Source organism: Cuculus canorus, chromosome Z (assembly GCF_017976375.1).
Source record: "Cuculus canorus isolate bCucCan1 chromosome Z, bCucCan1.pri, whole genome shotgun sequence".
In the NCBI taxonomy this organism is placed as follows: Eukaryota; Metazoa; Chordata; class Aves; order Cuculiformes; family Cuculidae; genus Cuculus; species Cuculus canorus.
Window position 1 is genome coordinate 4527543 of NC_071441.1, and position 23817 is coordinate 4551359.

General features: G+C 36.8%; 1 protein-coding gene across 3 annotated transcripts in view; it reads right to left on the reverse strand.

The window, feature by feature from the left end:
- Window positions 1-271: 271 nt before the first annotated feature.
- The window catches only part of PRKAA1 (protein kinase AMP-activated catalytic subunit alpha 1), a 65214-nt gene continuing 41668 nt past the window's right edge, over window positions 272-23817 (reverse strand). For all 3 annotated transcript variants that reach the window (XM_054053774.1, XM_054053773.1, XM_054053772.1), the window contains 3 exons: window positions 18852-18933; window positions 9213-9344; window positions 272-2231 (listed from right to left, as the gene is read on the reverse strand). In XM_054053774.1, the coding sequence (XP_053909749.1) occupies window positions 1884-2231; window positions 9213-9344; window positions 18852-18933 (562 nt within the window). In that variant the 3' untranslated portion in view covers window positions 272-1883. The remainder of the gene's footprint in view (window positions 2232-9212; window positions 9345-18851; window positions 18934-23817) is intronic.

The window sequence follows — 23817 nt, forward strand, 5'->3', positions numbered from 1 at the left end:
ATTAGCTCTTCCTATGGGTGAACAGATTGTATTATTTAAGTTAGGAAAAATAAGATCAAAAAAATTCTTCAACTAGGACAATTTAAATGTGCTATCAAACCAAACCTTATTCAAATTCCTATTCAGTAAGCATTAAAGATCTATTTCTGAACTGAATGAACAAATAAAAAGGTAGCATGGTGCTGTCTTACTTTGCTAAAGATATTTTAGTTGCTGTAATTGGAATTATTTTGAATACTCAGGAGATGTTAAAAACTGTAACTGTTTTGTGTGTGTGTGTGTGTGTGTGTGTGTGTGCAAGCACAGACCTAAAAACGCACATATAAATAAAAACAAATTCAGGAAGAATCTTGCAAAAATTAATGAAAACTTGGTAAGTAAATCGTGGCAAATAAGTTTTTGAAAGGGACAATTAATTTCTGCACAGACTGTAAGTGTCCCGTTAAAGGTATTCAGCTGGAAGTATGATCTGAGATCAAAATAATTTTTTTACAATATACTTTCTGTTGCACAAATCACTATACTTCTTGAGCAATATTATTTCCTTTTAACATGAGTCATCTTGAAAATAGAAATCAGATATGAAGATGCAAAGATGACTTATTTCAAAAGGTTTTAACTTGTCTACAAAACCATTACTCAAACATTTTTACTATGTAAAACATTATCATAATCAAGTAGAAATTATGTGTTCCCAATCCTGAATTCTCCAGGAATTCTTGAGTTGACTATTTTTTCCAGTCTACTTACGAGGTGATCAACTCTACCATGTCTCCAAGACAATGAAGAGAGAGCAGTTTGAGCACTGTGCACAAAGAAACAGCCTGATTTCGTTTTCTGAACTGCTCGTGTAAGGAACCAACCGCCACCTTCCCCCTAAGGAAAGACGAACATTAAACGAATCTCCTATGTTATGCCATTAACTTAATACAACGTGAACACAGCACCTAAAATACAAAAAAAAGATAAAACAGAAGACTCAGGCAATGCTGTCCTGAAAACAAGGTTCACTAAGAACAGGCAGGTCGTAAGAATTAGGTAAAGCAAATGGACTTCCTTTATCAGATTAGTCTCACCAGAAAAGAAAAGGCTAAATGTAATACACTTGAGACTACCCATTTCTAACGCCAACAATTTTACTTTTGGTGATGTCTGTAGCACAGCACTCAACATAAGGAAAGGCCGGTTTCAATCTCAGCTGTTCTTCCGGTAAAGCATTAGTAGTAACTAAGCATTCAGGTGCTTGTTTCGGAAAGCATTTCCTTTCATCTAATCAGAAAGTGTTTAACTCATTCACCTATGAAAGTAACATAAAGGTTTCTACCGATTTCATTTGACCACAAAACATTTCTACCGATTTCATTTGACCTATCACACACACACACACAAGAAAAACAATAATCCATCTCCTCTTCGTAGGAAACTTCCTCATAGAAAAGTAATCTTAATGAAAAATAAAGACTTCTGATAACAGACAACAGTTCACACTTTAACTGGAAGATGAGTAACAAATAAGGATTGAAATATGTTTTTAAAAGATCCCTTTAATAGTTTGAAGGAAAGCCTATTAATTACTGGGAAAATGTAGACAATAACTTGTAAAATTATGACATATATAAAGATGAAAGCAGTTGTTAGAAAGTAATTAAGCATTTTAACATTGCAATCGTTCCTCAGATTTTTAGAATCAACTGTTGGCTTTCCTCTCGAAAAATACAGATGGAACAACTCAGGTCATTGTTTTTTCAATTTACAAAAGTAAAATAACGTCAATTCTCTAACTTTGGTAGGCTCTCCCACTGCTTAAGAAACGAAAACAAAGCAAACCCAATACAATAAATAACTATACTTCTTAAAACAGCATGGCAACCCATAAAGCTGCCCTATCGGGCTCTGATGAAAAGGGTTTCATCAGGAGCTGTAGGACAATTCTCCTCAGTAACAGTCTTCACTGACCCTGAAGCAGAAACAATCACTACCGTTTTAGCTGCCGAAAGAGCTTTCTCCTTCTCTGCAATGGCAGCACAGACTGCCACAATTTCATCACTTTCAAAGTCGTAGTCTGGGATTGATTCTTGTGCGAGCTCTTTTCCTTTTGCCAGTGCTTGCACTGCCTCAGTCTTTGTTGCCTTCTGCTGTTCATGGAGTTTTCTTGCCCAGGAAAGGTCCTCTTTCCATACTTCAGGGTTCATTGGAAAGATGTGTAAGGATACCTGGAAACTTCGGATTGCCTATAAACAAAACAGGGAAGAAACAAGGATTGGAAATTTTAAAGCCTACATATTTCGCATACTTCAACATAGAAATTAATAAACAAACGAACAAAAATGTACATAATGGAAGCAAAGACAAAACTGATTTTACTCCAGTCTGTCTTCAGTGGAACAATCCTCCCTCAGCTCTAAGTTCAATAGCAGCATTATTCCCAAACAACTGTGCATACAGGTGTATGAAAGTACCAAGAACTCATGAACAGATCAGGTACCTGGCAACAAGGACACAAATAAGACACGTCTTAATAATACTGTTATAATGTCAAAACATAAGACATGTCAAAAATAATATTGCAATTAAAAATGGAAAAGCAAAAGCAATTTTTGTTTTGATAATTTTCTACTCCACTTTTCTCCTGTCATCAGATGTAAAGGAAGGCAAAAGCAGATAAGATATGGTTTAAAGAAATACAGAAAAGGGATGACTGGGATTTGCAGTATCACTAATATTGACGCTTTTAAATTATCATGTAGTCATTTCACATACAGACTTAATATTACAGTAATCCTAGCTGCATGATAAGCAGTTTCCAGAACAGGTTTGTGGTTGCAAACAAACTTACCTAAACAGGCAAAAGCAGACAAATAAAACTCCCAACTTGGAGAGCTGCTCTAAGAAAGAACTCCTGTAATCTTATGAACAATGCAATACTAATGTAAGTAAGACTAGTTGATACTATGTCTCCTGCCTTTCAGCTCAACTGGGAGAAGTCCCAAACACACAAATGATCAAGACAGAAGTTGTTAAATATAAAAAAGCTGACAATCTAATCCAGTAGATGTGTTATTTGGCAGTAAGAAGAGACTGCTACAATACTGGGAAAGTGCTAGACCAAGAACTACAACTGTATTTGATTTATAGGTATATAAACAGTGAAAAGGTCAAGCCTGACCTTACCTACTCAGACTTGTATATGTACATTCAGGCACGTGTGTGTTTCACATTTATGACTGTATGGTCAGTTATGGAAATGACCATCTGAGTGGCCAGACTCTTGTGTGATGATGTATAGAAGCTGCCCTGTAGGGTAGGAAAACAGTGATGATATGGATTTGGACTATATTTGGGAAGAGTTTCAGCAACTTGCATATAAAGACTTCAAAGACACATGAACAATCATCAAATTCCATATTTTGATGTAATGCATAAATACTTAAACCACGCAAAATTAATCTAAAAAAATCACAACTTTTAATCTGCATTGACAGAAACTACCTATTCATCCTTCTGCTGGCAAAGATTAATATATGAACTCCATGTGATGTGAACTCAGCAGACAAAGAGATACAACTAAGATTTAAGAAATGCTGATTATGCTTATCAGTATTACTGCTGTTGCAATAGGAAGCCTTTCAGTTCCAGGAAAAAAAAAAACCCCGAATTATTACTGGTCCACAGCCAGCTCTGAAGTGTAGGAGCATGCTTAAAACTTAAAACAGGAGGAGGAGTACGGTTTAATTCTTGCAAAACAGTGTCATTTTATTCAGCTTTGCAGCTCTTAATTTCCAGGGGTAGATGAACTACTAGAAAAGACTAAACACTCTTTTTTGTATTTCTGTTGAAAACAAAATATGAACAAATACCATCTGCTTTTAAGTTTTCCAAGAAAGAGGGCCCCTAATTAAAACCTGTCTATATAGTTATATTCATGCACAATAAACAACATTAAACACAGTAATCAAATATAAGGTAACATTTAATAAGCTTAGAAGCTGCCTATGATGATTCATTGCTGCTGCATCAGAACATGATGGTGTCAGAGAGCTGGTGGACAAAGCCCTTTGTGCACCTTCCCAGGTCTAAATGTTGAGAAGATGGACTTGATCGTCATGGTTGAAGCCTCAAAACTACTGAGCATCTCACAAGAACTGAGCACCTCTCCCAGAAATGTAGCAGAAATGGCATTTAAAATTTTGGAGATCTCCTTGCCCTTATGCTTTCTTCACCTGAAATAAAAATCCTCTGAGTAGGAGATATTTTCATGCATTAAAAAAAATCCTTAGGTAGGTTATTAAAATATACCTATGACTACCAAGAGTGGTTAAAGAAAAAAAAAGGATTACACCATAGCAGCTGGAGACTGCGAGACTAACGAAGGACCTCTAGGGAAGCCAGTACTACTGGCTATTACCTGCAACCAGGTAGGACTGTTTAGAGCTATTGAAAAGAATGTAACAGAACCCCACCTTGACAGACAAAGCATTTTATTTTCTCTCTGACTTAATACTTCCCAAACACTATGCGCTAGAATGTGCATGTGGCTGGAGTGTAGTTCAGGATGGAGTTGCTAGGATAGATATATGGCCTGTCATGTTTTATTTTCAAAAGAAACATCTATTATCAAGTCCTGATATGGAAAACAGTACCATTTAAAGCTTGATACAAAAACTGTAAGCGCAGCAACACAATTTTAGGCCAAAATTATAAACCAAATAACATTTTTTTAAATTATATCGCCTTTTTTTCATTTATGCTCATAAATATCAACTACACTAATATAAAGTTAAATATTCATAGATTCATAGAATGGTTTAGGTTGGAAAGCATCTTAAAGGTCATCCAATTCCAACCGGCTGCCGTGGACAGAGACACCTCTCACCAGACCAGGCTGCTCAAGGCTCCATTCCACTGGGTGTGGAACACTTCCAGGGAGAGGCATCCACAACTTCCCTGGGCAATCTGTGCCAGTGCCTCACCATCCTCATCATGAAGAATTTTTTCCTAATGTCTAATGCAAATCTGCCCTCTTTCAGCTTAAAACCACTACCCTCATCCTGTCTCTGCACTCCCTGATAAAGAGCCCCGCCTCGCCTTTCCGGCAGGCCCCTTTGAAGAGCTGGAAGGCTGCTACAAGGTCTCCCTCGGGCGTAATCTTCTCTAGGCTGTACGATTCCAACTCTCTCAGCCTGTCTTCGTATGAGAGGTGCTCCAGCCCTCTGATGACCCTCCTCTGGACCCGTTCCAACAGCTCCATCTCCTTCTTATGGTGAAGATTCCAGAAGTGGACACAACATTCCAGATGAGGTCTCCCAAGAGAGGAACAGGGGGGCAGGATCCCCTCCCTCGCCCTGCTGGCGATGCTGCTTTGGATGCAGCCCAGGACACGGTTGGCCTTCTGGGCTCATGTCGAGCTTCTCACCAATCCGCACCTCCAAGTCCTTCTCTGCAGGGCTGCTCTCAATCACATCATCCCCCATTCTGTATTGCATATTCTATCACTATAAAATAATCTACACATTTTGTTGTGCTTAGAAGGAAGATTACCGCAGCAGTGTAATCAAGTATTTTAATCTCATATAAATGTATAAAAATAAAATCTCAGTTATTTATCCCCTTATATTGACACAGATTTAATTGCTTTCCCATGGAAAGTCAACCATTAGTTTCCTTCTGACTATCACAATCTTTATGTGTCTACACACTTACATTAGTAACATTTTGAAAAATACTCTCACATTTAAAATTAATTATGTTAATTAGCTGGATTCTAATAAAACGAAGTAATTCATCTCTTTCCTAGTAAATAACTCCCATCATTATGGGAAAGACCTAAGATCCTTTCTTTCAAGAGAAATATGAGGGCTGATCTGAGGATTCATATTGTCAAGGCTCGATACCTTTTACAAAATGTATTAGAGTATTACACTTCGAGACTGCTAAGCCACTAACTACTTAATAACAAGAGAGCAAACCACATCCTTCAAAACATTAAGCAAAAAGCATGCAAGATTTGCTCATATTTATGCAACCGCCCAAGTAACTTTTTTTAATCTTCGGTACTCCAGATCTGATACGGAGGCCACAGCCTGCAACGGGGTAAAGCTTAAGTCACAGAACCAAAGACTGGCTGAGGTTGGCCAGGACCTTCCATGGTCATCTCAGCCAACTCCACGCTCAAGCAGGGCCACCTAGAACTGTCTACCCATGACCATGTCCAGATGGCTTATGAACTTCTCCAAGGTGGGAGACTCAGTCACTTTGACTTGTTTGTTTTTTGGTATTTGTTTGGGTTTATTTAAATGCTGCTTTCATTTTTGGTTTTTTTTTGTTTGCTTGTTAAATGAAAGCGTGGGGCTCATTCTGCCTTATAGGAAGAACTTTTCTAATTAATATATCAGTTTGAAATTGTTATTGCTTAACTTGTCATCACCAATACAGTAAATATCATGTGTAAAAACAAATTTATGGTTAAATGAAAGAAATATTGCAAGCTTTACATTATTACAGTTTCTACATTCACGTTTCAAAGTTTATTGGGATGTGTTCTTGCAAATGGATTTGTAGAATTTAAAGATTTTCTGCCTTCACAGAAATAAAGTTTTAACCGCTCACATTTAAGTATTATTGTTGAATTATCACATTTAGTAAATTCGGGGGAAAAAAGATTAAACGGCTTTTGTAAAAGCTAAATGAAACAGGGCTAATTTATCTCACTCTTTCTGTCACAAGTTTGAGAAAACCAAACCAAATCTTTCTCTGTTTGCAAGAAATGAATATATTACACAGATCATAGTATAAATTAGATTTGTTTGGAAGGTGTATTTTAGACCTGGGAAACTGAAACTAAAATACAGTAAATTGTTTTTTTCCGAAGAAAAACTGCATCATTCATTGTGAAGCAATAAAAATATTTACACCAGACCATTTGGCAGGATATGGGTAGTGAAGACAGACATCGGTGAGGGAGAAATGAAACAAAGAAACAGAAGAAGCTCTTGAGAAGGGTAGAAATTCTCAGATCTCAAACATTATAAAAAAGCCCTGACATGTATGTTTTATTACTTTTTCTACAAGATCAAAGGCTAATGGGAAAAGGACAATTTGATCACCAGGTCAAGAAGCCTCCACTGGTTCAATGATTACAAAATCATTTAACCTTTTAAGAATTGCTTGGTTCAAAAATAAATAGAGAACATTATCAGCATTTTAGAAAAACTCCCCAAGTTGTAAATGGCAAAAAAAGTAAGAACACAGACTGCTACAGCACTGGAAACACCAACAGGAGCTTACCCACGCCTGGTCTTCTTACTCAGAGGTCAAAAAACTGACCCTACTTTAGCTCAAACCAGAACAGACAGACAAAAACATTCAGAAGGCAGACTACCCGGTGATAACTTCTCCTCCCTTTCTATTCACAGACAGTAAGGTCACTATAACAACTACAAGAGCACCTGTGTTTTGTTTCAGATGAATAATGTGCTTTGATGCATATCTCCAATTGTTCTCACTTAAAATGCTTTTGTTTGCATCATGGAATAGTGTGAGACTACATAAACTAGATTCCTTTCTGACTAAGCTCAGCAATGTGGTCCAAGAGAGCACGTGAAGTGTTCCAAAGAACAGAGCTAGTCTGAAGTGAAACAAAGTGAATGTAACAAAGACATTGGGTCCTCAGCACATTAACTCAAAATATCCACTCCTGGTGGTGCACTGTGACTCAATGCAGATGATGCTTATAGAATCTAGTGAACAGACCTGGTGGTATAAATGCAATAGTACTGGTATATTGATATCTGTAATTCACATTACAGTAACATCAAATCTACCATTTGATAGAATAAGCAGCATCAGTTACCTAGGATTCTTTCAGGAAATAAAACTTTGAATCTCCTGAAATTAATGCATTTAAAAATTTCAGATATAATTTACAGCTACAATTTCAGGCACATAAAAGGAAAAAAAAAAAAAAGACAGGACAGACCATCTACCTCTTACTTCCTACACCATAAAAGCCATGGAATGTCACCAGTTATGTGATGTAATGCAGACATGCATGGATTTATACTAAGTATTCCATATTAAGATATCGCAACAACATAAGGTAGCACACTACACATCTGCAACACAAAGCTTTTGTCTCACGTTATTCTCATTGACTGGGCTTTTGTTGTTGTTGTTTTTGTTTTTTAATAGTGCTCCTTACTACACTTCAGAAAGAAAATGTGTTTTCATGATCTGTTAGCCTCCCTCAAAAAAATAATAATTATTTTTTTCATTCTCAAAACTTTTCAATCCATACAACTTTGGAAAACTCCTCTAAAGTAACAACAAAATTATTTGTATCAAAGCAGCACCAGCTACTTCTATTAGAAACAAAATTAAACCAGTATCATTTTTTATCTGAGAGCTCATGATGAATTATTTTTTTCACGTACTTTTGTGAACATGTCTGAATTTAAAAGTTCACTTATTATGTTTCTATACTAGCAGAAAACTAGTACACTGTATATGTGACATTATTTACAGGTGTATAGCCTGAAGGCAGAGGGTGATCTGACACAAGGAAGGAGTCTCGCTGTGCATCACTTAATGTAGCCAAGAGAGCACCACGGCATACAGCTGCATCTAGAGAAAAGATGTACTCCATATACTGCAGAGTATCCCAGCCTTTTTTTTTGTGTTATTAAGGAAAGAACCAACCTCAGCCACCACTTGGGGTCAAAGAGCCAGAGGAAAGCATGAATGACCACATATGATTTGCTGCAGCTGATGCAGAAGGGCAAACAAGATACTAAAATTTTACTAGCAGGCATGTAGAAAGCTGAGCCTGAACAGCAGCTGGGACTCCACAGTACCCTCTTCTTTAACAATGGTGAGCTGCACTGTAGCAGTACAGTATCCAGAATGTAGCATATGAACTTATGTCAACATAATTATTCTATTGCATAAAGCCTCCAGGTAAATATAGTACATAACACAAAAGCCTTTGAGCTAAGCAGGTCTTCCACAAGCCCCGTAAGAAAACCACACAGGAAGCATTTGCGAAAAACAACAAAGTAGGGGGAATATTGGAAGTAAATAACAACTCCTTCCTTGCCTGCTTTCAGGTTACATAAAGACATTCAGCTACCTCGGTACTTCTCTACTTCGTTCTCTCACACACAGTTCAGAGGATGTGGTTTACAAGCTTAGCACATCAATGCTGCCCATTTTCCTACCAGTGCTATCTCTCCTAATCCAAGCTGGGCACGTCCCAGTGTCTGCCAGGCATCCCAGGAACGTGGGTTTCTCTGGACAGCCATTTCTGCTGCATGCACTGCTGGAAACATTTCATGTAAAGACATCAGGACCTATGACAGAAAAATAAAAATAGGACAAATAAGAGTAAGCAAAATTGAAAACGACTTAAGCTTTCTGGGATTTCCCAGGCAACCACCATTGCTTCAATAACTAACAACAGGTTCATCCCACCTAGCTTTTTCTAGTTTAAAAGTTAGTTGACTCATCTCACATGATGACCCACACTCATTCCATAGCCCATGGAGAGAAACAGGTACACTAGATGATTCATCTAAACTAATTAAGCCGCTCTATTAGAAGTAGATTAATTGCCTCTGAAGATGTCCCTCCCTCTCTCTTCCTCCTTACATATTCTGTAAAAGCATAATACAATACAATGAGGGACAAACACAGTGAGAAATAAACACAACAAATAAACAAGTACTGTTGAAAAACTCCTGGATGGTATGTTTTCTTTTTAATAGAAGAGTGGAATCTACCAAATGAAGTTGCAGTGCACATGATATAATTATAGAAACAATTCCTGTAATTTGACATGGAAACTGCCCTTAAGAATGACTGCTGTATTTGGAGAGTAAGTATTCTGCAACAGCAAAGCCTAACTTAGACATGAAATCAGCTACATTTAAAAAGAAAAAAAGTGGTTTCCAAATGTGGAAATCTCTTTTACTCAGCAGTACAGGTTAGTGTCAGCCTGTTACCATAGTATTCTACTCCTTTCATTCAATCCCCATACCTAAGCCTATAAATCACAGTTAACAGTATATAACGTGGTTCAAAGTTTGCTGTATTTTTCCAAGACCACCATGAGATTGGCACACTACCTGAAGACCTGCATCACTCTGAGATCATGATTTCAAACGCCCACATGCTATGGTGATAGATACCAGTGTAAAAAACAAATGACAACTACATTCCTACGCTATGATGAGAACGTCAACCACAAGAGTAAGACTCATGTGTGGGCAACCACTTTCATCCCAACTGACCTGCAAACATTATGAATAATATTAGAACATATTAGGACTATTGCAGACCTCCAAAAAGCATTTATTTAACCTTACTGTATTATGCTATATTAAACAGATAAATATGAGTGTGGAGTAGAGGAGGATTCAAAGACAATAATCTTGAGTATTTACTTTAATTAGCATAAAGTACTTGCACAACACTGGGGTGAGTACAGTAAAAAAAAGAAAAAAAACCAGCTTTACTTCAAAAAATAATCCTGCACCTAAAAAAACCCAGAAGCACAGCTTTCAATAAATCATTTGGATCCACACTGCTGCTGTTTTAATAAGACTAAATTTTTCTAAGGACTACTCCTGTGGCTTCTCTTAAATTCCATTCAATTCCAGGCTGCACACTGGAATTTGCAAATACCTAAAAATCTTTAAAAAACAATCCATAGCTGTATGTCATGTTATTCTCCTTTTTTTTTTCATCAACAGGTCTCAATCACTGTGCTTTGTAAACAAAGTTTACAATGACTACTATTTTTCAAGAAGTTTCAGCTCAACCGCATTTTTGTGTGCAGTTTCCTCACCTGCAGTAGACCTGTGAAATTAATCAAACTGTTACTAGTGGACAGGCATACATCCTACCAAAAATAAGTGATTCTGCATCTATCAGCTAGGTTTTACACCATCCATGTTCGTTCTCATAAGAGAAAATAATCTATGCTCACCTGAACATTTTTATGCATCCTGAGCATTATTTCCTACCAGTACTTTCTACCGCAATACAATCCCAAACATCTGCATAAGTATTAAGCAAATCTTTTGTAGTTTGTAATTGCTTTGTTTATTGAATTGTGACCTCACTAATAAAAGGCAATTATTCAATTTTCATCTATTTATGACTGTTGTGTGTGCTAATTTAGACAGCTGCTTTAAAAATGCTCTTCCAGGTCATTGTGGTAATTACTCTGCTCCTAGCAACTATGGCATCAGCTTCTCAAGGCACATTCAAACAAATACAAATTTGAATTCATGTGCGTTTTTTTCAGCACAGGTATTTTTTTCAGTTATTAATAAAATGACTTAGCGATACATTTCAGTCATAATAAACTATTTTCCTGCACTTCTGTTTTCAGGTGAAGAAATCTTCAAAATGAACATACAATGTCAGAGCTGAATATGTGCAGCCTTTCCCTGGATTACACTACCCATGACATTATCACTTCAATAAAATACCTCTGCAAGCTAGATACCACTGCTACTTGTAAACTGAAATAGCAAACTCAGTTATTCTACATCTGGAAAGTCATGCTGAAAAAGGAATAAAAACCACTGCTAGCATAAAGCTTTCTTCTGCAGAAATTTGAGAAGAGGTGCTCAGTCCTTTCACTCGTGCAGGCTACATGGATGAGCAGAAGCCAGACAGGAACCATGTGTGCTGCAGCCCCCTCTGTTGTACAACCTGCCTGTCACATGCTCAACACACAGCACATCACACACCAATTCTGTTTATATACATCATCCCCTGATAACACACAGCTCAGTGTGGCCCCCATTTCACTAACGTGGGTAAGTACCGAAAGGGTTATTGCCACTCCTTACGTGTGTGCTCCTTACAGAGTGTCCAAACAGGGGGAAGCCACAATTCTGCTAGAATATAGGAATTATACCGGTGGCCTTTAACAAAACATAGATTTCTCATCCTGAACTAAGTTAACACAACAGTCTAACAAAAGCCCACAATCATACTTCTAGTTATACAGACAGCGTTTCATGCACAGTATATACTTCAATATTTATACATACTTGAAAGATTAGGGCAGGATAGGACAGGACAGGACAGGACAGGACAGGACAGGATAGGATAGGACAGGACAGGACAGGACAGGACAGGACAGGACAGGACAGGATAGGATAGGATAGGATAGGATAGGATAGGATAGGATAGGATAGGATAGGATAGGATAGGATAGGATAGGATAGGATATAAAATCTTGAGTTCTGCAAGACAACAGAAGATGTGAGGCTTATTTTCAAGGAGGCAACTACTCTGAAATACTTCCATTGCATTTCAGGTTTTCTTGCACAACTCATCACTAATTTAAACACAACTAGAATTGAATTCCTTGCTTCCTTCAGAAATCATCTTACTTTCTTTAATCTGTAGTGCCGTCATTACTATGACAGTATCATTTTTATTTTTCACTTCATATAAATTTAGTCTACATTTACGCCTTGTTTAGGAGCAAGGTTAATTTGCTATCTGCAAAACTCTTCTCATTGTCTTGTTTATATTCTCTTTATTGTTAATTTTCTTGCTCCCTACATATCACACTGTAACAGACCAAAATTCATTTCACTTAATAAAAATTTGGACACTCAATGCGTATCTTGTTCAAAGTCTTGCTCCCACTTTCTATTGCAGACAGCTTGATTTTCTCCTCTTGTTTTGAGAATTTATTTCCTATTATTTACCTCTACTTGAATATGTTACTCCTATTTTATTAGCTCCAACAGGGCATCAGCATAATTCTCTATTTTAATGCTTCCTATAAAGAGGCACTCAGGTCTTCTTTCATTTCAGTCCATACGCTTGAAATACTTGAGCTGATCAGAAAACTATTATCTATTCACTCGGATGGGTGACTGAAAGATGAATCTGGAACCAAGAAGTCCCTACACTCGATTTGAGCAGAATGCCTGCTGCTGCTCTTACCTTTGCTCAATTTTACCTCATTGTCACACTTTCTTTATAAATTCGTTTACACCTAGACATTTATCTTCAGTAACTGCTTTGAAATAGTTGTTCTGTAGAACAATAAAACACACCTCTAAGGTACCCTGTGTAATAAGCATGTTCTTTGATTTGGATGAAAAAGAGTAAATTCTTGAGTGGGGGGAGTTGTTTCTTGTTGGGTGCAGTTCTCTTTTGATTCAAGTTACATTCACACCAATTCCAATGTGGTTTTGGTAGGGCTTTTTTGACAGCAGCAATTATTGTCACACTCTGCTAATTACCTCTTGCAAAAGATTCAGATTACTAGTAAAAACAGGAACAAGGAAGCATTATTCTGAAGTATACAAACCGTTAGAGTACTCAGATGGAGCATTTCTTTTTCAAACATACGTATACTTCTTAGAGAAACTATTAATAATTCAGTTGCATTAAGGTATTTTTTCAACAACCAGACGAATAGCATGACGCTTCACAGAGGAACCATGTATCACTAAAAATTCCATTTAAATCTCCCTTCCTCAATGTTTCAGCATCAACTTATTCAGATGGCCATGCATTAAGAAAAATGCACAATTCTAACTTTGTCATTTGAGAGTATGAAGATATTAAGCTTTTACTTCATAGAAGAGACAATTCTAGCCGCAAAACAGGTCTTTAATTTATTTTGAAGCAAGCCATGCCAAGAAGGGCTACTTTGCCAGAACCAGCTAAGGTAAAGATGAGGATGCATGTGCTTGTGAACAAACACCCTTTTCAGAGCTGACACACTGAGACTCTATCCTTTTCCTGTTGCTCTCAAATTAGTTTCTCAGATGAATTTCCTTCTGTAAATTTCATTAGCAGGACAGCAGTCAAGTCTTAAGTAATCTAATTGCATATTTGATTTATTTTCCAATCACAGTGATAACACTTCATTAGAAAACATTTTAGAACTAATCAAACAATCAGAGAAAAAAACAACTTTTACAAAGCAGAAAAAATCTCAAGACTCATGCACATATACATTAAAAAAGAATAGACAGAAATGTCTTATGAAAATGTTCAGTAGGTGGATTTTCAGGACTTAATTTATTCCATCATAGACTTAGCATTATCACATGCATTAAAACAAAGAGCATCCATGTGACAATGACTTAGTTTAACAGACCTAGATTTAAGAAAAAATACATGAGACAGATTAGAGGAATCAGAAGAACTCAATGGCAAAAAAACCCAATTAAACATAGCAACTGTCATCAGGAGACTGACCAAGTACTAAAAACCCAGGCAGTACAATGACCCATCCTGTCCTACCCACAATATTTTGGAAGTGTTATGAATCTGAATAAGTCCTGGTTTGAGATGAGCTCACTGGCTTGAAGGTGAATCACTATATATAGCCACATTCCAAGTCCAGTGAAACTGACCCAATTCCCTCTTCCACCAAGAAACCCATTTTAAAACACTGATGAAAAAAATTCTTCCTACCCTTAGGCACTTTACATTTATCAGCACTGTAAAGCAATTACCACTGCATCATATAACAATGATTTTTGTTCCATATCTTTCTGGAGTTCACCTCAATGTTTGATGGCAAACTCTTCTCCCTATATCCCAGTTTTAAAACAAACAAATGAACAAAGCCCACTTAAAAATAATTGACAATTATCAGCTGATTTGTTAAAACCTAAACTTGGGATTGCGAGTCTGGTCATGTCTTAGGAATCTTATCATTACTTAAACAGGAAGAAAGCTGGGTGGAAGTCTATATTTATTCATGGAGTTCAAGATTAAGAAAAACTTCAGGAAAGGGGAAAACGAATTACTTGAATACAAATATGATGGATTTGACCTATTAAAAAAAAAAAGAAAAAAGAGACATCTGAAATACTGGCACCATTTTCATTCAATGAATGAAAATTGAGGATGCAGTGCTGTACAGAAAACAGTTCCTCAGATAGCTGGTGACAAAGAGTCAAAAAGCCTATTAAATGGAGATTCAGGAGAAACCTAACGGTTTCCATTTGTATTTATTTGTTTCTATAAATATCTATAAAGAATTGTACTATGTGCTTTAGGAATCCTGTCATAGTTGCATAGTGTGTTTGACAATGTTACGTGAGATCTGAGGTGGAATGTGAACTCACTGGGGGAGCAACATGAACCAGGTACATTCTCAGCACAGATGTAGAATAGTAGAGTGCCTGATTCCCAAGTGAGTTTACTATATATCATGATTAGTAAGTCCTTTGATATGTCTCTTCTCTCAAGAAAGAATCCCACATGGTTCAGCACACAGAAGTTCAGACTCAAATTCAAAGAATTTCTTCATGTCTGTTCCTCCACCTTTGTAATTCAAAGCAACAGTAATTAGCCAACGCTTAATAAACTTGCCCCACAACAAATTTCAGGAAGTCCTAGTGACTGCATTAATACAGGTAGTCTTCATACACTCCTTTCAATATACTTACGACTTGTTGAATGCTAGAATCAACACTAGGCTGTTGTTGCAGGAGTTGGCAAGGGTTAAAGACTTTTTTTAAAGAAAAATATAGAAATGAACTGCCTGCATAAACACTCACTTGCTCCTCACTATTCTTGCAATGAGGGAGCAGTTTAGGTTGGCTATGAGATATCAAGCATATGTACTTGCAGATCTTGCATGCAAACAGTTTCAGTGCACACAGCATAATAATCTGTTTGTAAATGGATCAAAAAGTAGCTGAGAGCACTGGAAAAAATTCTCAGCAACTTTTATGGGGTTTTGAAGCAATTGAGCAATTCCACAATCCCATATGTTTTTCTGGAAACGCACTTACTGCAAGTGTCATTGATAACTGGGAAATTTAAACAATATTTCCGTTCTTCAGAAATACTGAAAGACATTTGCCCTACATCTGTTAAAGTACAGACTTTTCAGAACTTACCATAAATATTTACAGATTCCCACTGTATCATTAACATAGCTATCTGAGCTGCATATTAAACAACAGGGTACGTAAAACTTTACATTTGCTGCTGTAAAATAAAATACCAACGTATTCGGAAGCTGCTATATAATCCAACATAAGATTATCCTAAAAATTGCAACAGGATGTATACATATTCAAGCAAAACATTAATTCTCAAAAGAAATTACTTCATGAGGAGACTTTTCCATACTGACAGAGAATTCGTACAGACCATAAAGAATGTTCGCATTTCGCACAAAGCCATTCTGAACATGAATCACCTTCTCAAGTACGTGACTCACATACCAAGACAGGCAGGTTTTCATAGGCTCTGTACAGGTCAAGCCCTTACTGAAGTTGGTGTACAGTTCTTCCAAATGAGAAGCTACCAAAACTTTCTTGTTTAACTTACACAGTAACAGCTGCAGTAGCTGTGCTGGTATTCTGGACTGGAATAACACAGTCAGCTCTAAGACACAGTATCATTTAAATATTAACCACAGTATTTTTGGAATGAATTACGTATTCCTGTTTTGGCAAAAACGAGGTTTTACAGCTCATATTAGTGCATTTAAAAGCGGAAAGGCATCAGATTACGCATTACACTAATCAGCTTCCAGTAAGCGTAAGTCACGCTGCAAAAAAAATCTGTAATAATTATTTGTGTATACTTAAGAGACGTCACCAATTTAAAGATGAGAGATTTTGTTAAAAAGACTCAAGAAATAACTTCATAAATGCATAATATTTTGTACATAAACTTTTCTTGTGTTCTTATTCACCGTGTAACAGAGGTATTATGCAATGTCAGAAAGTGAAACCAAAGAGAAACAGTGCAACTGCTCAGCACTGCTCTCCTCTTCAGGAAAGGAAGCAACAGCATGATGGAAGCAGATGTCCGAGTTCCTTTATTCTTTCAGCTTTCGTTACTGTCCAATGATTTTATTAGACAGGCAGAGACATTTCACAAGACAAATCAGAGTCACACAGTGTCCTGGTAGCTGTGTGCGTTATTCCTTCAACTCACCTGGCTATATAGCTCTGTAGATGCTAGAAGCTTACATGAGAACAGAAAGCAATGAGACAAATTTGTCGAAGAAAAGTCCTTCAAGCACTTCTAAGCATAGAGAATTCCCAAGGCTAAAGCTTGCTGGAGGCTGTGAAAAGTATGGTGGGAGAGGTACTGCTACACACTCATACCATTTACAATATTTCTTCTCAGCAGTTCACTGTTGGAAGTTGTCAGGATACTAAGCTAGACACATCTTTGACTTAAGCTAGCATTTGATGTAAAGATATCCAAACACAGCTAAATATTCAATGGAGTTTTACATGTTTAGCAAGTCTGGGAGAATAAATTCTGGGAAAATATCACTTTTCAGCACAATGTAGGATACAGAGTGAGAGAATTGCACTAGAAGAATTCAGTGATTTAAAGTAAAAACAATTACTTCCTCTTTTTACTAACACTACTCAAATTAACAAATCAAGTCAGAAATCAACCCTCCATGCACATCCCTCCCCAAGTTCTTCTTCACAGTCTATCTGGATCCCTTCTACACGTATGATATATTTAGAAAGCAATCCAACAATACGCTCTCCCAAAATAATTCAGGAAAAAAACTCTAAAGCCATAAAGTATTTCTCAAACTAAATGCATAACCCAAGTAAGATTTAAACCTTCTGCAGCTACATAAAATGAGAGCCTCCTTCAGCATTACTGTATTGAAATGAGATTACGATTATTGAATTAATTCTTCTGCAGAATCAAACTTTACTCACTTCACAGATAACGGGACTGTGGTGAGGAGACCTGATAGCATTCAGTGGAAAAAAAAAAAGAAAAAAGAGCAATCGTTCGCACCACACCCTGCAAAACAGCCAGTTTTTCCTCTTGAGTTTTCTAAGAAGGGGAGGGTGGAGGGATTTTTTTTTTTGGGGGGGGAGCGTACTTTGTTTTGGTTTTTTGTACAAGAAGAGATTTACAGTAACAACAAAGATTTTAAAACTAAACAATATAGCAAGCTTTCTAAAAGTTACATAACACCTTCACCAAGTAATGATTTTACTTTTTCTTTTCCTTTCTCCTAACTTTAAACAATTTATTTTATCAGATGCATTTTGAGTAGCTACAGTCCTAAAAATATTTTTTCCCATTCCAATACTTCCAGCTGGTTGAAAGAAGCTGTATATTTCTTGTTCTCATCCTCAATCCAAATTAAATTCATTTTTGGAGTATTTTTATTTAATAAAGAAAAAAAAATGTATATTTGCACCTTTGCATACAGATCAAGACAAAAGCTTCCCAATCGAAACTAAATAATGGATCCTTGCACCTATGCCATCTAAGCCACACAAAGACACAGTGAAATTACAAGGTGACCTCTTAACTTTAGTGAGGTGTTGAAGGCTGTAGGCTTTTTTCCTCAAAAGTTTTAAAACAAAGGCTCAGATGAATGAACACCAAAAGTATACTCTGCTTAATGCTCTTTTCCAAGACTAATTTATCTATTTAATACTTAATATGAAAATAGACTGGAGCATATCTTTTGCATACAGTACTTTGTTTAATCTTGAAAGTATTAAGCCAACTCTTCAAAAAGACCAAGTAGAATTTTAATGCTCAAATTTGCTAATCTATCACAGTAAAGCTTTCCTTGCTCCTCCTAATACAACCCCGAAATATTTCAGTTGCCTTTTCCAAACCCTAACATCCTAATTCACGTTCTAACAAAGATGTTTATTGCAACTGTTTGGGACAACAGTATTATTTTAAATCCTGTTAAAAGACACCCTGTTGTGTTGGGAAAAATGAAAAACCTAAATTGTGCGGTAGTTTATGCACATAACTACACAGTGTTGCACAGTATCTGTTCACAAACACATTTTCTTTTTTAATTTCTCAACTGATAAAGAATCGCAATGTTTTACCTGCGACTTCATTTCATAAAGCGTAGCGTCTTCTGGAGTTAACTGAAGTGCTTCATCCCACTTGTGAATAGCCTCTCGATACCTGTAGTTAAAACAATATTACAGTCTCACTATATTTAAAGATATTGGATATTTCTACTTATATTGTGACACTGTTCTAAAAAAAGTGCCATGGGATCTCATTAGTATTAATGATTCTTCTTACCACTCCCCTATAAGACATGCCGAAATGTTTTCAGGAACTGGCCATTTGTTCTTCTGACCAGTAACACTTAGGATGCTACTGTACAACTGGCCTTAAGTGAATTTACAAGTCACACAGGAAACCTACAGCAAAGCAATGACTTAAAAATTGGAAATCTTAATATTAGTCCAGTTTCCCCCATTGCCAAAATCACCCTTCGTCAGGCACAAAGAAATACATTCTGAACTCAGCATGCCTTGCTACAGTCATGGTTAAAAATTTGTTTTCAGTCTGAAAAGGCTGAAACATAGGTGGTCTCCACCTGCATTTCTATACTGTAAGATACAGAAAACATCCGAATTACTTTGCTATGTAAACAGAAGAAGGAAGATGAAAGTAAATAGCTATGCTGAAATCAGCTTTGGGAAGGTATACACTAGCTTCATAATATGCTGCCCTTCCACAGAAAACAGAAGAAAACAGAAGACTTGACCAAAACCAATAAAAAGTAGGTCTTTGCCTTGAACAAAGAAGTAAAAGTTGGACAAACGCATACTATGTTTTTTAAGCATATTGAAGAACTGTACTGGCATAATAAGATGCAGTTACAGGGGTGTAGTCTTTCAGCCTTAAAGGTGTTCTCAAATTAACATTAAGAAGTCTGTGGGGTGCAACAAGTTCTCTGAATCTGTTTCAAAATCCACTGGTGTTATGGAACTGTGTAGGGACTCCTATATTTCTATTAATTCCACTGCAAAGGTATGAAAACAGTTACTCTCACTATATACACTGCCATTTTAATATAGTATAGGTAAATGTAATTTTAATACACACTTCATATGGAAACAGTTTTTATATTCCCCTACTCCCCATTCTTCCTTTCCCTTCCCCATTTTTTAGTCCTCTTGCTTGTATGACACTTCCAGCAGTCACACGAAGACTTCAGAAAGTTCTGAAACAATTGGGAATAAAACAGATTGTAAAAGCAAGGCAACTGAAGCAGAACTCTCATTATAATACAGGTACTGTTAGTTTGCAAATGACACTGGCAATTATTTTTAGCACTCAAATTAAACATCAAAGGATGTTTCAAAAAATTTTCACATTTCCTCGAAGTTTAGCCACCTGCTGCACATTTGTCATCTCCACTCACTCTGCGTGGATAGATGTTTGCTCTAGAGGAAACATCACATTTTCTCACTATGTCAATAGAAGCCTTAAGCTGTGATTTAGTTAGCAAAACTACTTTTTGATTAGAAGATTATAATTTTGTTCAAGACCTAGCACAGATGTAGCACAACAAAACCTACGCAAGTAAAAGAAGTCCTCAGTTCAGTCAGATGGTGCCCTGAAACATGCCTGGTGCCCAGCAAGGCACAGTATTGTGAGAGTAACTACAAAGTTACGAAAAAGATCTTAGAGAACAGAGCAAATGTAGTAACAACAATAACATCAATTACTAGAAAGGAAGGAACAACACTGGCATTCTGCAAATAGAAAGATATGAAAGTTGCATTTCAGGACTCTTCATTTTTACTTATATACAGCAGGCAGCATTGCTCAAAGTGTCAATCTGAACAGGATAAGAACTCACAGCAACAACATGCTACTTCTGAAGGGAGCATCAAATACAAGCAAATATTCCCCCAAATCTTGTTGGGTTTTGCTGCCAATTTGTCATCAGTCTGCCAATAGAATAAGATGAGCAAGGGAAAAGAGGTTGTCCATTCACAGAAATGCTGTGCTGTGTGTGGCCCAGAAAACATGATCGAAGTGAAGCAGTGACAGAATGCTGGAATCATTTCCCTGGATGGAGAACACAATAATAGAGGGCTGCAGAAGGAAGATTTGTCTGCAGGTCCACGCTGAACTACCTGTTCAAAAAGACTGAGTGCTGGCTAGCAGGTTACAATGTGAAGATACCCAGACGGCTGTAAAATACTGATATTTTCAGTGCATACATTTCCCTAAGAAGAAAGTCTGATAAAACGTAACTGTTCTGTCCTTTTAAATACTCAGGGAAAAAAGATGTTTCCATTGCTGTTCCAGGAAAAAACTAAGGACACCGTCCTTATTATTAGAAACTGAGCCATGTTGCTTGCTCCAGTAATTTAAATTTAGTAAAAAATTCCTTTCTATAAAGATAGTCCAAAGAATTTTCTACCTCACTCTTTTGAATGAAAAGACTATATACCGTATCAAATATCTAATGCCTTACTTAAAAAGCTGCCTGTGGACATAACAAATAGTTGTGAAGCCAATGTTCCAGCAAATGTTTTATGAAAACCATAAACCATGGTTGAAATAAGAAGTGAGGTAACACGCAGAAGTAGTGTTGTAAAATGAATAATTAAAAATTAGATCGCTTTACTGTCTCTCAGTACCTCTTTTGTGCAGAACTGTACTTAGCATTATAAGGAGAGAGAACTAGTTTTGAAAACGAAAATGTCAATATAAATATGACATCTGCTTTGGATCTAATTAACACAAATTTAATGAGCATTCCATTTGCTACCCCCATGTATTTTCTTAGCAAGTAAATAAGCTCACCTATAGTTGAGTCACTAATAGTTAACAAGCTTGTATGCATCAGCTAAGCTGCAAAACTGCCACATCACAGCTAGCAAAAGTGAAGTAATGGATTTTAGCTAAATGCTGTTCCACTGAGGCCTACCTTAACTTATTCTCATATGCCTGATATGGAAAGAGAGCACGCATGTTCAGAACACATTCTGTGGCATAGCCGATGCAGAGAAATATGCATCTGAATCTTATGTCCCTTCAGAAAAAGGGCTATGAAACCTAGCAGTTCAAAATTTGAAAGTTTCATTAAAAACAGCATCTCACAAACAAGAATCACACTCAAAAATTGCAGACCCATCCACTGGTAATGCTATAAACCCTCTTGAGCAGCCTGATCTAGTGGGAGGTGTCCCCGCCTATGGCAGAGGGCTGGAATTAGATGATCTTTAACGTCCCTTCCAACTCAAACCATTATATGAGTCTAACATTCTTCAGAAACTACTACTTCAGCTCTGGTGAGAGCACATCTGGTGAGAGCACATCTGGTGAGAGCACAGATCCTCACATCTGGTGAGAGCGCTAAATCCGGTTCCGGGCTGCCCAGTACAACAGAGACATCGACATACCGGAACGAGTCCAGGAATGGGCCACAAAGATGATTAAGAGCTTTGGAGCATCTGTCATTTAAGAAGAGGGTGAAAGAGATGGAGTTTGAAAGGGGAACAAGGAGTAAAGAAGATGGAACCAGACTCTTCTCAGTAGTGCCCAAGGACAGGACAAGAAGCAATACATTCAAACTAAACCACAGGAAGTTCTGCTTAAGTGTATCTCCATTATTGGAGATACCTGAATCCCAAATGGACAATGTCCTGAGCAACTTGCCCTAGCTGGCATTGCGTTGAGCAGGAGCTGGACCAGAAAATCTCCTGGATGCCCTTAGGACTGTAAGACACTAAGACATCAGCAAGCTCAGTGATACAAGATTTAAGATGAACTATGATCATCTCTAGGCTAAACGAAAATAAATTTAAAGCAAAACATAGTCTTACAAATAGACCCATTAATTTTTAGATGTCTGGGATTACTATGAAAACTTACATAATGTAGCAGTAAAGAAGTCACAGAATATTAATTACAGGCCCTTATCTATACATCCACTGTAACTAAGCATCTAAACTCCAGCAATAGAAAGCATTTTAAAGAAAAAACTATCATATTTGGAAGTACTGAATTACTATTTATGTAAGTACAAAGATACAGCATACTTAATTTTATCTACCCACGGTGATTTCAGTAAAATAGCACACCTCACTGCAAAAATGTATACAATTATAACCAGAGCTTAATTATCATTTACTCTTCTTTATTGCAGTGGCATAAAACCCAATGAATTATTGAGAACCAGATACATCTGGGATAGCTTCAGTGTAAAGATTTGATGGATCTTGCCAGTTCTTATTTAACAGCATATGAAAACCCATCACCCCCCTAAAGTACTAAAACTGCTCTCTTCAGACGTGCTATTGACCATCTGGGAGCTATACAGACTTGGCATGTTTTACTACGGCTTGCTAAACTTTCGAAACAAACTTCTCATGCTTACACTTCACTTTTTCAACACCATTTCTGGGAAAACAGGATCTCTTGAACAAAACCATTAAAATAAATTTGTATTTCCATAACAACATTTAATTGGAGGCTTCTGGGTACAAAAAAAATACCAAATCTTCTTCAAGTTACATTGAGATCAGGTTTTTAATCATATATATATGTATATATACATATGTAATGCTAAGAAGAATCACTGCAGATCACGCAGAATCTATCTATATTTCCTATGCAGCAAATACAAAGTTCTGTCAGAAATAAATATTAAAAGTAATAGCTGCAAGAATATTTCAAAGATAATTACCTCACTTCCACACAGGAACAGATGGGAAATATCACTTCATCACATGCCAAAAGCAACTGCCACCTATCATCATGCTAAACTACGAGACCAAGATTTTAATGTAAGTTCCACCTAATTGAAAAAAAAAAATTCATTTTCAAATGCTTTCATGTTCAACAGCAATGTCAGATAAGATAATAACTGGCCAAAAATAAGACACGTAAGGAACCCTGAATAGGGTCTAGAAGTTGCTTTGCAACCACCTATAATCACATGCAGTATTTCTTTAAATCCCAACCTTGTAATTTGACATCATAAAATTAAAACTGGATATTGACTGCCATTTTATGGATGAGAGGTCTGTAGGA